This window comes from Gymnogyps californianus, chromosome 1 (assembly GCF_018139145.2).
Source record: "Gymnogyps californianus isolate 813 chromosome 1, ASM1813914v2, whole genome shotgun sequence".
NCBI lineage: Eukaryota > Metazoa > Chordata > Aves > Accipitriformes > Cathartidae > Gymnogyps > Gymnogyps californianus.
This window is the reverse complement of record NC_059471.1, coordinates 162,411,684-162,427,219: the sequence shown is the minus strand read 5'-3', so window position 1 is coordinate 162,427,219 and position 15,536 is coordinate 162,411,684. Positions and strand designations below refer to the sequence as shown.

General features: G+C 38.5%; 1 protein-coding gene across 6 annotated transcripts in view; it reads right to left on the bottom strand.

The window, feature by feature from the left end:
• Window positions 1-15,536, bottom strand: part of TNRC6B (trinucleotide repeat containing adaptor 6B) — a 120,705-nt gene that overhangs the window by 16,753 nt on the left and 88,416 nt on the right. For 5 of the 6 annotated variants that reach the window (XM_050915603.1, XM_050915605.1, XM_050915606.1 and 2 more), the window contains 4 exons: window positions 12,677-12,855; window positions 11,365-11,439; window positions 10,032-10,077; window positions 2,390-2,538 (listed from right to left, as the gene is read on the bottom strand). In XM_050915603.1, coding sequence (XP_050771560.1) covers window positions 2,390-2,538; window positions 10,032-10,077; window positions 11,365-11,439; window positions 12,677-12,855 — 449 coding nt within the window. Of the gene's footprint in view, window positions 1-1,043; window positions 1,215-2,389; window positions 2,539-10,031; window positions 10,078-11,364; window positions 11,440-12,676; window positions 12,856-15,536 lie in introns of all 6 variants that reach the window. The other variant, XM_050915602.1, reaches the window with a different exon arrangement.

The following is a 15,536-nucleotide window of genomic DNA, read 5'->3' as shown; positions in this document are numbered from 1 at the left end:
AAGTCTCTCATCTTGCTTCTATACTGGCAGCATTATAGATTGCCTCATTCACCTGCATCACACTTCACTTTCTTAATGTATCTTCTCTTTCAGAAGCAACTCAAGATGTCATACTAAGCACGTAGGGGGATAAACAAAAAACCCCAAGAGACAAAAGTTTTTATTCTGGAAAGAACTGACTGGGGTCAACTACACATTAAAATTTTTTTTTTGAGAGGCTTGAAGCTGCAGCTACACTTTCAGCCCTCCTTAAAGCTCAGAGTTCTGCACACTGAATCCAAGAACATGCCTGCAAATTTTGGACTTAATCTGAGTTCAACACTGATTGTGTCACATAGAAACAGAAAGACAACACAAAGAAACACCATCATGTTAGGCATGTGACTACATAAGCTAGTCCAGTTGCAATACTTAGGTTCTATTCTTTCATTTCCTAGTATTCCTGCAACATTTTCTTCTAGCATAACGCAAAACATAATAGCCAGAAATTCTTCCAAACTGCAGTTAACCTCTTCATTTCTTCCCCACCATTCCGCCGTATACAGAACAAAAATATTGCTATTTCAAGAGTTTTTAAAGGCTGCTAAATCAATCCTTTCTTTGGGCTGTGGGGAAGGGAGAAGGGAACAGGAACAATGCAAAACGATTGCAATTTTTTAAAGGCACATTTCTACATACAAGGTCATCGGGTGGAGTCTGGAAAAATTCAGTGTCGGGGTGGTGGGGCAAATCAACAGCCTCTAACTGGGTTTTAAATCAGCAATTAAAATATAAAGGTTGCCACTAACTTCATAACTTCTGAAAAGCACATCTATCTGCTGCTGCACTATTATGCAGGAAGTAAGAGGCCAACAAAACCAGATGGAATACAGTCTGATGACAGGAACCAAAGTGGATTGATTCTCAATGGCCTGATATAGCTGAAGTTTCCATTAACAATATTAATTTATTTAGTAGGAAAACAAATGCAAGCAACCAACTAACCAGGATTAAGCCCAGGTTGCAGCCTTATAACAATGCATCTTATAAGGTGGCCTGCTTACTTGTCTAGCAGCGAAGTTTTGGGGACTGAGCCCTGAGCCGATTGCCCCAAGGCCGACGTTGGATAGTGTGGAACCAGAGGGAGACAGCTTGTAGCTGGGAGAAGGGGAGAAGGGAGAGCAGGGAGCCTCATCCCCAAGGCACCCATCTTGATTGGAGAAAGGCAAAGTCAGCTGAAGCAGCAGTTAGCCAACAGCAGGAGTTGGTTAGTGAAGCAACAGAATGCAAGAGGAAAGAAAGAGGGACGGTGAGTGACTTGGAAGAAGCAAAGTTAATTTGTAATAGCAATTACAAGGACAAAACTTCTGACTCAAATGATCACTTGATAATTAAGATTTTGGTCCAAGGAGATAATCAATAAATTCCTAAAGGTTTCTTTTTAAAAATACATTTTGAACTCTCATGAAGTTCTTTTCTGACAGTGGCTATTACCACTACAGAAACAAACAAATCTTGAATGAATTCCTAATGTTAGCACACACCTACGAACATAATTTGTTAGGAATGCATTAGCTCTGCTAGTGGTATTTATTAATGAGGCCACCAGAGGGAGTTGACAAAGCTGTTTTTTGGCCTGTTATACCAAAATGGAGGAGTTAAATTCATTGACAGTAACACGCCTTCAGAATTTTTAAACCAAATTTCTTTTCCATTTTACATGTGATAAACTGTATTAAAAAAACCCTAAAGCATTCTGAATCTATTGGACACTCTCCAATTCATAATGTGAAGCAATTAATGTTTGATAATAACAGTGAAAGCTTTTATTTAAAATAGGCAAGAATATGAAAGAAACGCTACCATAACATACAACAGATGTCACAGAGAAACAGATGTCATACAGAAGCTTACAGTAGACGGACATACAGCATAAGGGGTTGCGGAATTTAGAAAGGGTGTTTCCAATAAATGACAGACACGAAAGCAGAAAAAATTTGGAAGACTGTGATTACTTATGTTTACTTAGATCTAAACCAAATTTTTTTTACAGTAGATGATTGTAGTCAGTAGCCAAAAGAATCACTGTGATGAAACCTATAATGAATTTCATTGCTACCAACAGTTTACCCTTCCAAGAAAAACAAAGGAATTTCTTTTTGTCCATATTAAGAGCAGTCTGTTCTAGAATAAAAAGCCTCATTCTCCCCAGATAATTTAGTTTGTCTATGCACATCTGACACCTCTGTTTTACGTACACATTCATTCTACAAACGTAACTCCCCCACACCTTTTATTATTGAGTTCGTCCAAGGTTACTGAATTTTTAGCACTTCCAGAGGAGTAGGGTAAAAACTGGGACCTCAAACATAGAGGTTGACATTAATTTATCTAAAAATATTTCTCTCACCTTCTCAAAGTAAGGCCCGCTATCTGTGGTTCCTATGTCTTTGGAATTAGGTGGACGGAACCCAGACCGATCCTTTCTCATCATGTCATTAAAATCCCCGAGATTCATGGCTCGTTTATCTACCTCAAACTTCTTATCTGGGAGACCACCTGTAAAAAAGAGGAAAGATGACAAAATTAGTGCCAATAATCTCTACCATGTTTCATGACAGCAGCTTCACAGCCGAAGGAAGTATCTTTAAGAGTAGGGTGTAAATTAGATCTGTCTTACAATTTAGCATAGCTACAGTTGCTACTAAAAGCACTGAAAAATTGAAGTAGGAAGTTTCATTTTTAAGACTGAACAAGCCAATTTAGAGAGTTTAATGTGAAGTATTTCTCACAATTTATGTATAGATATAAATATATCAATTTCTACAGCAGCCTAGTTCAACTAATGATATTCACTTATACATAATTCTCAGCGTCTTCCAAAACTCGCACTGTTATTTATTGGTATTCAGTATCTATAGAGACATCACTATTTAAGTTCTCCATGTATTCTACTTAGCCTTCACTGGGTTTGGCATTGAGAAAGAATTTCTCAGACTGCAAAACCATGCACATAATTTGATCACAACTCTCCTGCACTCATGTGAACTTAACTCTTGAACGCCACAGATCATCTGGTATAGCGTAGCTTCCAGACAGGCAACCAATCTCCCTCAGCCTGTATGCAATGATTATACAACCAGTAAAAGAGACACTTTTCAAACATCCCCTACAGTCTCCTGCCATTGTTCTGGTGGAACATGAGGAAGAGATGTTAATAACAGATGATCAAACTGTAACATACACAGTGAACAAGACATCATCTTTCTCTATAAGCTTATCATCAGCCAAGCGCTGACTGAAGGAAATTTTCTACCTTACACACTGAACTGCCGCCAAGGAACAATTTTTTTGGTCATATTTGGCACCTGTAAGGTATCAGATGCATACTGTTATGTTGAAGTAGATGGAAAACATCTTTGTTTTAAAATACGGACAATGTGATAGAAATGAGCTTTACTGGTATTTTTAGTTTTAAATAATTTCGTTTAGTAGCACAGATGGCCTTTCCCAGAACAGTTTAAAAAAACCTGTCACCACAGTTAACCAAAATCTACAACTCTTCCAAAGGAAGTTGATGATAGATATCCTACCCTACTGCTGACAAAACACTAAGTCTTTATCAGAGCAGACAGCTAGTCACTCCGATACCTTCAAAACACTTATCTGTTCCTCAGAAAAGCTTCTCAAAGCCAGCATCTCTTCTTAATGTCTGATCACCAATCACCAACTATTAATATTCATAGGTATGTTATTGCCAAAAACCTATGAAATCAACCACTAATTACATGGGTTTTTCTTGCTGGCACAGCTTGCAAAGGTGATGCAGCTTCATCCTCTCAGATTCCTTCAACATCATTTATCACAAAAACACCTGACAAGTCACCTACATATCTTGGCTTTTAACTGGAGTCATACTGACCTGGATGAGCTCATCCTTTTCTAACATATCCTAAAAAGCTAGAACTGGCTCTGCAAAAGCAGTCACATAAAATGTCATGTACATCTCAATCCTGTCAATACCTACATCTAACCACTACACACAATGCCAGCAATGCACTACCAAAAGCCTTGTGTGCTTTAATTCTAGACAGGAAGCCCTGTCCGTTAGTTGCTTGAAAAGAAACTGAAAGCGAGACAGAGTTGCATCACTATCTGAAATGAAACTGGGTCAATGCCAACACAAGATGACTAAGCCGCAGAAACACCCTTTTGTCTCTTCAGTTATCCTGATGATCCAATCAACTCCTCAAACATTACTGAATGATGCCTTGTAAAATAGCTTGTTAAATAACATGTAGAGCATTAAATAGCACCTTTAAAGGCTTCAAGCATAGATATGCATGCCACTTAGTGCTGAGGCAGCTGCTTAAACTTCAATATAAACAAGGCCTTGCTAAGAGAGATGACAGCATTCTTTTATCCCATTCATAGAAAATTCTAATGCAACCTTGAAACCTGTCGCGTGAGTCTCGTCTTTTGCACTTGCCAACAAAAGCTATAAATGATGCAGGTGGCTGAAGACTAGCTTTACCTTACATAGTACAAGACGACTGTTAAAATCTGAAAAGTTTGAATTTTACCCTCCGCAGTAGCAAGAACACTTGTGCATGAATAAGTATGAAGCCCCAAATCCTCTACATGCAGAAATGTGGAACAGGTTAAAAGTCCAACCATCTTCATAAAAAAAGACACTCCATCAGTTCTTGGACTTTTCCCACTATTAACAGCTGTTAGAAACACTGTGGAAAATGCAAAACGAAACAAGAGCTTGGAAGACGACATTCATGCCCTAGTGAGGAAAAAAAACCCTATTAAGTAGATCTCCCCCACCACATGCACACAGCTTAAAAGAAAAAAAAAATTGACTTCTATACAAACCAAATTATTTAATGTGATCCTGTACTGGGAGATAGGAGACAGAAACTGCTCTTGAACAAAGTTACCTAAAACGTTTGCAAACAAGAGACTCAACGTGGTAAAAATACATACATCCAGTGGGGTAACCCAAATGGAAAAAAAAACATTTGAAACAGGTTTTCTGCTTGACCACAAAAATGAAAACATTTTAAAGATACTGGTTTTATACCTTTTCCATAAATTTACATCATCCAAGCCTACTGAGCAAGCACATGCACTTAGATATCGAGGCGTTGCACCTGAATGCTAAATTGGGTTACGGCTTTGTAATGTGTTTACAATAGACAGCTGCATGAATTGCATTTGAATCAATAGAAATTGGAAATCCATTTCCCAGTCTTTACAGGTGACTTGAGAATTCAGTGATCTGCAGAGGTTACAACTAATATGTTAAAAAAAAAAAAGATAAAGGTGGTGGTCAAACAGAGGGAAGGAAAAGATAAAATATTAAGTGCTTCTGACAAGCTACTTACTGTAGCAAATTTCATGCCTCAGGACTTGCATACTAGGAGAGATTTCAATAGGAAAAAAGTTGTATCCTATTTTCAAAGTAAAACAAGCTATCCGTTGAAGAGATTTGATAGAAAAATAAAAAAAAGAGGAAGTAGATCTGCCTCAGGCATGCTATTGATCCAGATCTTTTCTCAGGCATGCTATTGATCCACCTCTTTTCTGTCTTGGTCAGTAAATAAAAAAGTGTCACTCCAGCACCTTGCAATAAAAGCAACACATTTTTCAAACAAGGAGACTGAGACCAACGTATTAAGAATTACTTACCGACAACTGGACCTATTTGGCTCTGATCATCATGCATCATAAATGTGCTCCATGTATGCCAAAGTTTTGATATGTGTGGTCTCCAAGCACAGATTTAACTCTGAGATCAATGTGCATTTATCCATAAACTGGGAAAATATCATACTGGGAGTTATCTAGTTAGGAAAACCTGGTATGTTGTAATCCTGACTGAAAACCAGTTGAAGAACAAGCCTACCTCATAAGTAAGTCCAACTTTTAAAGTTTAGAAGTAGATATAGGCTGAGCAAAACAGCTTATAGTTTTCACAAGCAACTGCCATAAGCAGCAAGAGCAAAACTGCTAAGCAGACAAGTAACAGAAAAGCCTCAGGAAGATGTTACATTCTTAGACTTTGAAAGGGAATACAAACTATAATAAATGCCTCTACCTAGGATGAGGGACGCCACCATTAATGGGCATACTAAACTTAAAGAAGTGCAACATATCAAGACTAAGTATGTAACCTTTCTGCACCATTTCACAGGATATTCTGAGCATCAGCCATCTTTCCTCAGAAGGTCTGATAGCCTTAAGGTCCTTGACAGCAGAAAGTTCTAAAGGATCCAAAAGCTTAATTTGGAGCTAAAGAACTAAGAGAGCTATAAATCAGCATAATCCAGGCTACCATCCTCTTCATTTGTGTATTCTTAGATCTGTTAACAGCGGCATCCGAAGGCAGATGAGAAATGAACATCCAAGAAGACATCTTATCTCCATCTAGAAGATCTTCAGAGAAGCATGAAACCATCAGAGCCTGAATTCTAAAGAGGCTGTACGAGGCCAAAGTGCTGAGATCCAAAAATTCTGTTACCTTCCCCAAAACTGTGTTGTACTATATAAATGCATGCTTTAACATCTCTTATTGGGATCCTTAACTATTCAGAGGAAGAAAGCAATTCTGGGAAAAATGGACTACTTAATCCTCTATGAAGTGTGATACTCATTTTAAGAATGTAATGGATTCTAAGCTGAGACACACTGCAGCTATTCAGATTGCATCAGAATACCAAATCTGGAGTTGATATTAGACACACCTAAGTCTTGACCACCACAACTCTGCCTTTGGTACCAACAAAGATTAATGGATATTCCCAATAAAAGAACTTTTTTGGTTGGAAAAATCCTGACTACAGCATCACACATGATGCTACAACAGTTGCAGATGAGGAAGTACTAAAGCTGGTGACAGCACTAGTGCAAAGAGGGTCAACATCAGAGCAGACTTCTTGCACGGCATAATATTGGAATAATTTGGTCAACAATACTAGAAAGGCACAGAAGAGGTATGGCAGAATCAAAATGGCACAGGAACTGCAATTACAGCACAACGGCCAGTTTCACAAGAACTGCGTCCTGTAGTCCCTAAAATCTACTATTCAAATCAAGAACGAATATTTACACTGCTTGCATTTGCAGGGTTTGAACTTGTGCTACCTAGTTTTCCACTGCTACCAGAAGCTCCCACAGTATAGGTTCAATTTCAATCATATGGCCATTGTATCACTAGGACACAAGACACTTGAGAGGAAAGCAGTATCTACTACTGGATTACTTTCTGGGGCAGGGGGAACACAGACTAGTTAACTGTCTTGATATCTGTAAAAACATAAAACCGAAGGTGGTATTTACCTGAGAGTTGAACAAACAGCTCTTGCTACTATGTCCTTCCCTACTGTCACTATCTGATGTTTAGATGGGGGGGGGGGGGGGGGGGAAATCAGGCAATAAAACAAGCCAAAAGTTGCCACACAAAGACAGGATCCAATGCACCAAACTGTAGATGTACATGATGCTGGAAAGTGAGATTACTTAATGCTTAGCACAGTCAGTCATAGACCTGAACACTGTAACTTCTTTGGCAGGTTAACACCTCAGAAGTAAATAGATTCTATCCTTAATGTTGGATATGGCCAACTTGTATCACAGACCCCACGCTATTCTAACTTAGAGCAATGAGTTTCAGAACATATTTTGAAACTAACTGTACTTGACTTGTAAACACCAATTTCAGTTGATCTAGAGATCCCACAGACTGTGACGTGACACAGAGCTACTTTTGCAGGTGGTTCTTCAGAGACACCACCGCAGGATCATCAGTAATTAATTCAATTAACAGTCTCCCACAGGAAATTCAGAACCCCCAGCAGAATAAGCATTGATTCCAAGTCAGTCACCTCCTCCAGCCAGCCCTCCCCTCCTTACCAAGCCCCTTCTGTCCTTTCAGCAGCACTTTGTGCCTGTGTGCATCCATCTCAGCTGAGGTAGAAACTTTTACTATTATGCAGAAGTAGTTGGAAATAAGCAGCTTGGTACCAGAACATTTTTAAACATGGAACAGGTAAAACAGTTACTGCGTAACAGCTGTACTGTGGGTCTCAGTGCTAATCACATGAGATTCAGAAGCAATGGTGTCCACACCTTCATAACAAACTTGATCTGCACTGATACAGGGTCCCCTTCCAGACACAGAACTACTACACAGACACTTCTCTGGAGCCCATAGGGCATACCTCTTCTTCACAGGAAATTCACTGTTCTAGATGAGAGCTGAGAATACTACTACTACTTTGACGTATCATCCTTTGGAATAAGAATTACAGACCTCTGGCTTTTGACATTGTAACTGGGAGGAATCTGAGGCCTCTGTGACATTCCTGACAGTTACAGAAATAGGATGAGTGTCTCTCCAAAATTATTGTTGCGTTTGTACAGCGGCAATGTCCTTTAAGTGGACTAGAAGATCTGTCTTCGTAGCCAGGGATATGAGGTGATCTTCCCGCTTCTGTAGATTTTGAAGAATCAAAAACTGAACAGAAGTAGTCCCTAGAACAGGAACAAACCCCTCTTCCCCTTTATAAGTATCAAAGACTATCCTGTACAAGTTTTTAGCCTTACTAAGCCTTCAAAGACTTGATAACAAATAAAATAAACAATCAGAACAGCAGATTTCGATCACCCCTTTTTTAATATATACCTTAAGAATCTTGTAAGGGAAACCATCTCAAACGGCAGAAGATTTCAGAAACCTGTGGTATTTCTATTGCAATACCATGATAGTGAATATTCAGAGATGTCATGGTTTAACCCCAGCCAGCAACTAAGCACCACACAGCCGCTTCCCCCTTCCCCCTCCCAGTGGGTGGGGAGGAAGAAAGGAAAAAAAAGTAAAACTCGTGAGTTAAGAACAGTTTAATAACTAAAGTAAAAATAAAAATACACTACTAACTAATAATAATAATAATTGTAATGAAAAAGAATACAACAACAACAACAAAAAAGAAATAAGAAAAGAAACCAGTGATGCACAATGCAATTGCTCACCACCCGCTGACTGATGCCAGAGCCGCGATCCATGCCTCCCGGCCAGCTCCCCCCTGTTTATATACAGGGCATGACGTTCTATGGTATGGAATACCCCTTTGGCTAGTTCAGGTCAGCTGTCCCGGCTATGCTCCCTCCCAGCTTCTTGCACACCTGCTTGCTGGCATAGCATAGCTCAAGATAAGCGCTACTTAGCAACTACTAAAACATCAGAGTGTTATCAACATCATTCTCACACAAAATCCAAAACCCAGCACTGTACCAGCTACTAAGAAGAGAGTTAACTCTGTCCCAGCTGAAACCAGATCTGGAGAAGAACAGAATGCAAAACTAAATCTGATTTCAAGATCAAAAAAAAATTTCTGTGAGAGTTCACTACGTAGTTTGCCATAGAAGAAAGTAATGACAAATCCAAAGGTGATTAAATGGGATTAATCTAAATGGCCAGTTCCGACTCTCATTTAGGATAGTATTTTCCACACAGCACATCCCACTTAAGCTGTGTAGTATTTGTGGTGAGGCTATCAAGAGTAAAAAAATCTAGTTCTACTGAGCAGTAACTTGTAATAGCCTGAGGCAAGCAATTGAAGAAATCAATGATAGAAGATGTTCTTTTCCCTCACATCTCACCTCCAGGGAGCTGTGGTAACTGGGATGTCCTACTGCCAAGAGCTAAAACAGTCCTCCTCTTCCACCAAATGAAAAGGGATCTTCACTTTCTTGAAACAGTAACAATGAATACAAACTACATGGATCAAAACAGTCTTATAGGATGTCCTTTCCACAAGTTATAGCTCTGTTCTGTACAGGTAGACATCTAAATCTTGCATACCAGCATCAGCTGCGTAACTATTCAAAGCCTACAGCCAAGATATTGGATGCTATAACTCTATCCTATTATGAGGAGTGCTAAAAGTAAGGATCAAACCTTTCCAAAGCACAGCGCGTCATCCACATAAAAATATCACATATGATCTCGTATTTCAAATGCATTTAAATTAAATTATACGCACCTACAGATAAGTCCATCTTACTGCCTGGAATGTCCTCAGTTTGACTCTGGAAAAAAAAAAATAAAATTCAGTTCTGATTTCTATGAAATGCTGAGGAATGTTTCAGAAAGCAGCCCTTGATGGTTAAAGGTGAAATGAAGGAAGGACATGCTTGTGCCAATGAAATTTTTATTTTAAACTAAAATCAAACACAAGGATTCCTGATATCACCCTGGACACACCTCACCTTGACACCCTAATGCTGTGCATGGCAAGTCTATCCATATGAAACTAGACACATGAACACATGCGACAGACAGAGAAAGATGGATAGACAGCTGCTCTGTGAAATGAACCTCTGTCCTCATGTTCCAGTGGTCGAGAGATGAAACACTGAAAATAGTGGCCAAAATGATAGCTCATCCTCATGACCTGTCAAGTCATCAAATCTTGAAATGTGCTGCCAAGTTATTCTTTAGTTGGCAGTCTGGGACAGGGTGTTCCCATAGCTTTCAAAAGCATCTACGGTCTAGCAGACTGAATTTGAGCTTGGGAGCCAACATTACAAACTAATCCTAGTCATGTCAGTGAGTTTGTGCAGCTCTGGGCTTCTCATAGAACCTCTGCAGCATTATCTTTTGCTAGCCTGCATTACATACTATTCCTGCTTCACAGGATGACAGCTGGCACAATATTCTGTAAAATGTTTTACAAATTAGCATGTCAGAAGTTCTTAAAAAAAATTTTATATGTAACTATTTTTAAGGTACTTCCCTGCAGATGTCTTTTCTCTCCATGATGTGCTGTTTATTTATTCACTTTACCAATCAATCTTGAAGTACTGATTAATAATGAGCCCTTTTTGTTCTAAAAAGACCCTGCTGCACAGTATTTAAAATATAAATAGCCAAGACAGACACAGGGCTGTAAATCTCCTTTTCTGATAGCTGGCTGAGATTCAGAATGAATAGCATTGGACTAATCACAGATGTCTGACACTACAGCCAGGAGCTGAGGCCTCTACCTTGAGTGCTCTAAACAGCAAGTTATGGAAATTAAAAAAAACCAAACAAAAACCCTAAATCCTATTACTTGCAAGGAAATTGCAATCTCAGAACAGCTGTCATAAATTAACTTTGAACAGTCAAAGTAGATTTTGGGGTTGTCTGAGAAGCCATTCTGACTAGCAAGGAAGTGCTGAATACCCAGCTATTATAGGTATTATAATCAACATGCCAGCATAGCAAATGCAGATGAGTAGTTACACAGTGTGAAACAGCTGATCTTTTGACTTATTTAAAGCTTACTGCTTTTTTACAAAGTTGGATTTTATATTTAAAAAAAATTTACTTACTAGCAAGCCCATATTTGAAAACTGTTTGGATAAAGGGTTCATCCACGAATCACTGTTTCCTCCTTTTAATGCGCACTGAAGAGAAAAAAAAAGTATTTTTAAGCAACTTCTTAATTTCTTAAATTCTGTTTTATCCTTGAGATGCACAAGTGTTGAATGAAAATCCTGGTATCAGAGAAATTAACCTCCTGAACAAATTAAGTTTTTGAGTGGTTGGAAACATTTACCAAATACTATTTTCTTCTTTTCTCTCTCAAAATTGTTCATTGTTAGGTATACCAAACTGCATGAACACTTGCTGTGTAGAATGTTTATCACACCTTCAATTTCATTCTGGAATCTGGAAAGCTTTGTGAATGTTACTTATTTTTTCCTCTGTTACAGTTTAATACATTCTTTAATCCACCACATACAGAGGTAGATTTCTTCCTTGGCTTTCTTCCCTTTAGTACGGTTTCTCTTACATGGGCGCTGTGCTGATGTGGCTCTCAATTTGGCCTTACTGTAATTTAAAAGTGATCAAAACCAAAACTGAACACAGTTCAACAGAAAAGAAAATTTTTTGGACAGTTGCTTTGGTGGTTAAAATAAAAAAGCTTTAAGTGAGAAAAAAGTTCATGAGAATGATTTTTGCAAAATAGGAATTGTAAAACTCCATACCATGTCACAACAGTATTTCCACGTCCTAGGAAGCTGCTCTGCACTTGCCTTTTGAGTTTGCCCTACCTATTTGACTAGAAGTAGACAAAGTATAGTCCTTCTCATATTAATACAGTACCAAATGTTACTGTACTAGAGAACTTTAACACAAACAAGCCTTAGAAAGCAATTTACTTGGGACTATAGCCAAGCTCCTGCTCCTATTTGAGGCCAAAGGTCAGTAACAACAAACACAAGTCAGACCTAAATCCAACAGTCAGTAGAAATAAGAAGTGCATGTGCCAAAGGGACTGTGGAATCCAAACTTGGGCAGGCTATGCAAAGAGAACAGCAGCAGCCTAACACAGAAAGATGTGTCAACAAGAGAAAAGCAATAGCCTTGGGATACTTATTGCTCAGTTTCACTTAGTAATCGCTCTGCAGCTTACATACCAAAAGAATTTGACACCTACTGGCAGATTTATTAGTCACAACAGGTGTAATACATTAAAACAAATCCAGAAACCTCACATTTTTTACACTGTTGTAACAGGCACCTTTCTAGTTGAATTCTGTAATATCTTTTTAAAAGAAGAACTATTATAACGCTCTAACATATCAGTCATACTGCTTTCAGACAACACAGTAGTTATGAATCATTCAAGCATTTTACCTTCATTTGTGTTTTCTTTCCTCCTTGCCCCCAGCTTGTTGAGTTGTGGGAGGAACTGCTTCCCTGAGAGCCTGCTGTGTTCCAGACTCCTCCCTCCTCCTCCTCTTCCCAGCTGGAATGACGTGTTCCTGTCACTGGCCCATCACTCTCTCCCCAGCCATCTTGCATAGATTTAGAACCTTTAGAAAAAGAAAAAAAAACTCAAAAGCAGTCTACAATACCATGCAGCTGGTGATTTGACACTGGAAGATTAGCTGAGATCATCAGAACCCCAAAGGAGTAAAAAAAAAAAAAAAGTGTCTTCACTCTAACAGCTGTAAAAACTTGAATCCCAAAACCAAAGAGATTCGGTGGCATGTTAGCATGTCATATTTTGCAACTATTCTAAAGCTATGTCAAACCCTTAAAGATATAATAACCATAGGGACCTCATCTCTTATACAGATACAGCTGCATTTAGATTTCTTTAAAAGGCAACCTATTATTTTCTAGTGTAAATGGAAGACTTCAAGGACACTTAACCACCAAGGGTGCTGAGGACTCTGGTTCAGGTGGTTTATCAATTTCCTCTCTTCCTTCAAAAACTTAACACTTCCCTTGCACTAAGCTCTTTCACAAAATTACAGAAACAAAGAACTTTAAGGAATAACAACTAAGTAGAATCTGAAGGAGAGGACCTGACATTGTGCTCTGGTATATGTACCAAAGTAGTTTAATGTGAAAACAACCCCTGTACTTGAATTTCTGTTCTTAACATTGTCACTAAAAAGACTTATTAGCAGTGCTGTTTAAGCAGAGATGCCACTACCAGAAAGCTACAACCGTTTTGTCATATCAGTTCAGACTAAGGACTATTCCCTGTTGGCTTCTTTTCTTGCTGTTACTCTCTAGCACCAGCTGTCAAGCAACTTAGAACTCTAACCTCTACTGACAAGCCAACAAGAGCCCAAATCCTCATCTTCTCCACTGTCCAACTGTAACTCTTCATTCTGCATATTTATTCCCTAAGCATTTATCTCCTTTAAGAAAGATTTCCATCATCATCATCACCTTTTTTGTAACTAATTCTTCAATTATCTGGGGTTTGAGTGTGGAAATCAGGGATAAGGATATTAACACACATAGCAGAAAATGTGAATATAAAAAAAGTCAGGAATTGTAATTAGTCTATCAAGGGGAACTCTACCTTGATCATGCCAAAAATAAGTACAGCAGCATTTCATGGCAGTTTAAGAGCTACCTTAAAATCCATCATAAATAACAACTCACATACTTCACAGGAAACATAACTTCTTAAAGTATATTCATTTGTGTACCAAAATTGAGGGCTGCTTAGGAAACACACTGGTCCAAGTGCAAAAATCTACCTCTTGACCCTTTAATCATGCTACTTACACAGAAAAGGCTACATTTAAGGATTGTGACTGCACAGTCAAGCACTTAATCTGGAAATATCATATATGGGGTAGTCCCTGCAGCTTTAATTTATTTCTGGCCACAGTGTTTAAATAGTACTATGATCCTGGTTTTAACTGCATGACCACAGATTATTTTTCTGCATTGACAGCTCTCGTCTGAGATTCTTGAACGTGAATCTGGACAGTGGTGTAAAGATGACTTGTCTGTAGGATTCCCGCTTCATTTTCTGCATTTGTTGAATGAGGCGGCACAAATAGCTCTAGTAAGCAAAGGAAACTTTCAAGATAAAGACAAAATAACGATGTTACAGAAAACTGAGTTTATTCCTACTTCTGCAAGAGAATTCCTATGCAATGCTAGGAAAAATATGTAAATCTTTTTTTTTCTTTTTTTTAAACAGGTTGGTAATGATCTATGCTTCCCTTCTTTAGCTCTAAACTCACTTTTCTTTTCCAGTCATTGCTAGTCTCTGTTTCCTGTCCTTACCTGCAACCATAAATTATGCCTTTGCAGGCTCTTTGTCCCAATTTCTTCTTCCAACTTATCCAAGACATTAAATATCTCCCCTTACTCCACTGAATAATGTAGCTTTCTTCTTCATTCCTTCTGGGTGCCAATTAGAAAGGAGTTGAGAGAGCAGTCACAGAACACAGGAAAATGAAGATCTTGGCTCTTAACACTGGTGACCTACTACACCCCAACCTGAAACAGCTGTCACAGGGAAACTCCCTATATTTTGCTCCTCTAGAGCTGGGGACAGCTTATGTACAAAATAGTACACACATACTGCAGCTCTTTGGTTATGTCACACATGCAGACCAGTTAGGACAAGCAAGTGACCATGCATAGTCTTTAAAGACTATCTTAAGTATTAACAAATCCATAGAATTTGCAATGGATCATTAGCATTTCAGAGGCTCTTATTTTGGTCATACTTAGGTGGCTTTTTACAGACGAAAGAAAAGATCCATCTAGAAAAAGTCTAACATCCTGAAAAGTGCCAAGTTTGTGTGACAAGCACAGAAAGCACTACAGCCATCCATGAAAGGCTGCTATAATGTTAACACTAAGGAAGCAATGCTTTTTTCCCAGTTTTGTTTCATAAATGGCCAAGCTATTTAATTGGGATGGGAGGAAGGGAGAATGACGCAACAGCATACAACCTGTATAGAGCATTTCATTCCAAACAATTACACGCTGCAAAAGCAACTTGTAATTGGAAACAGTTTTACAGCGGGTATCATCAGTCAAGTTCAGTAACAGTCATGTATTATCAGTATTTCCTACTGGAAACTTCATATCCAAACTTCATATTGGCTTTGGCTGTAACATTGCTATGTTGTATCAGCAAGTGATTGCTTTTGTTTGTTGTATTCGCCTTAAAAAGAGTGAAATAAAAATTCTACAAACAGCTTACATCAACAGGAATAGTTTCCACAAA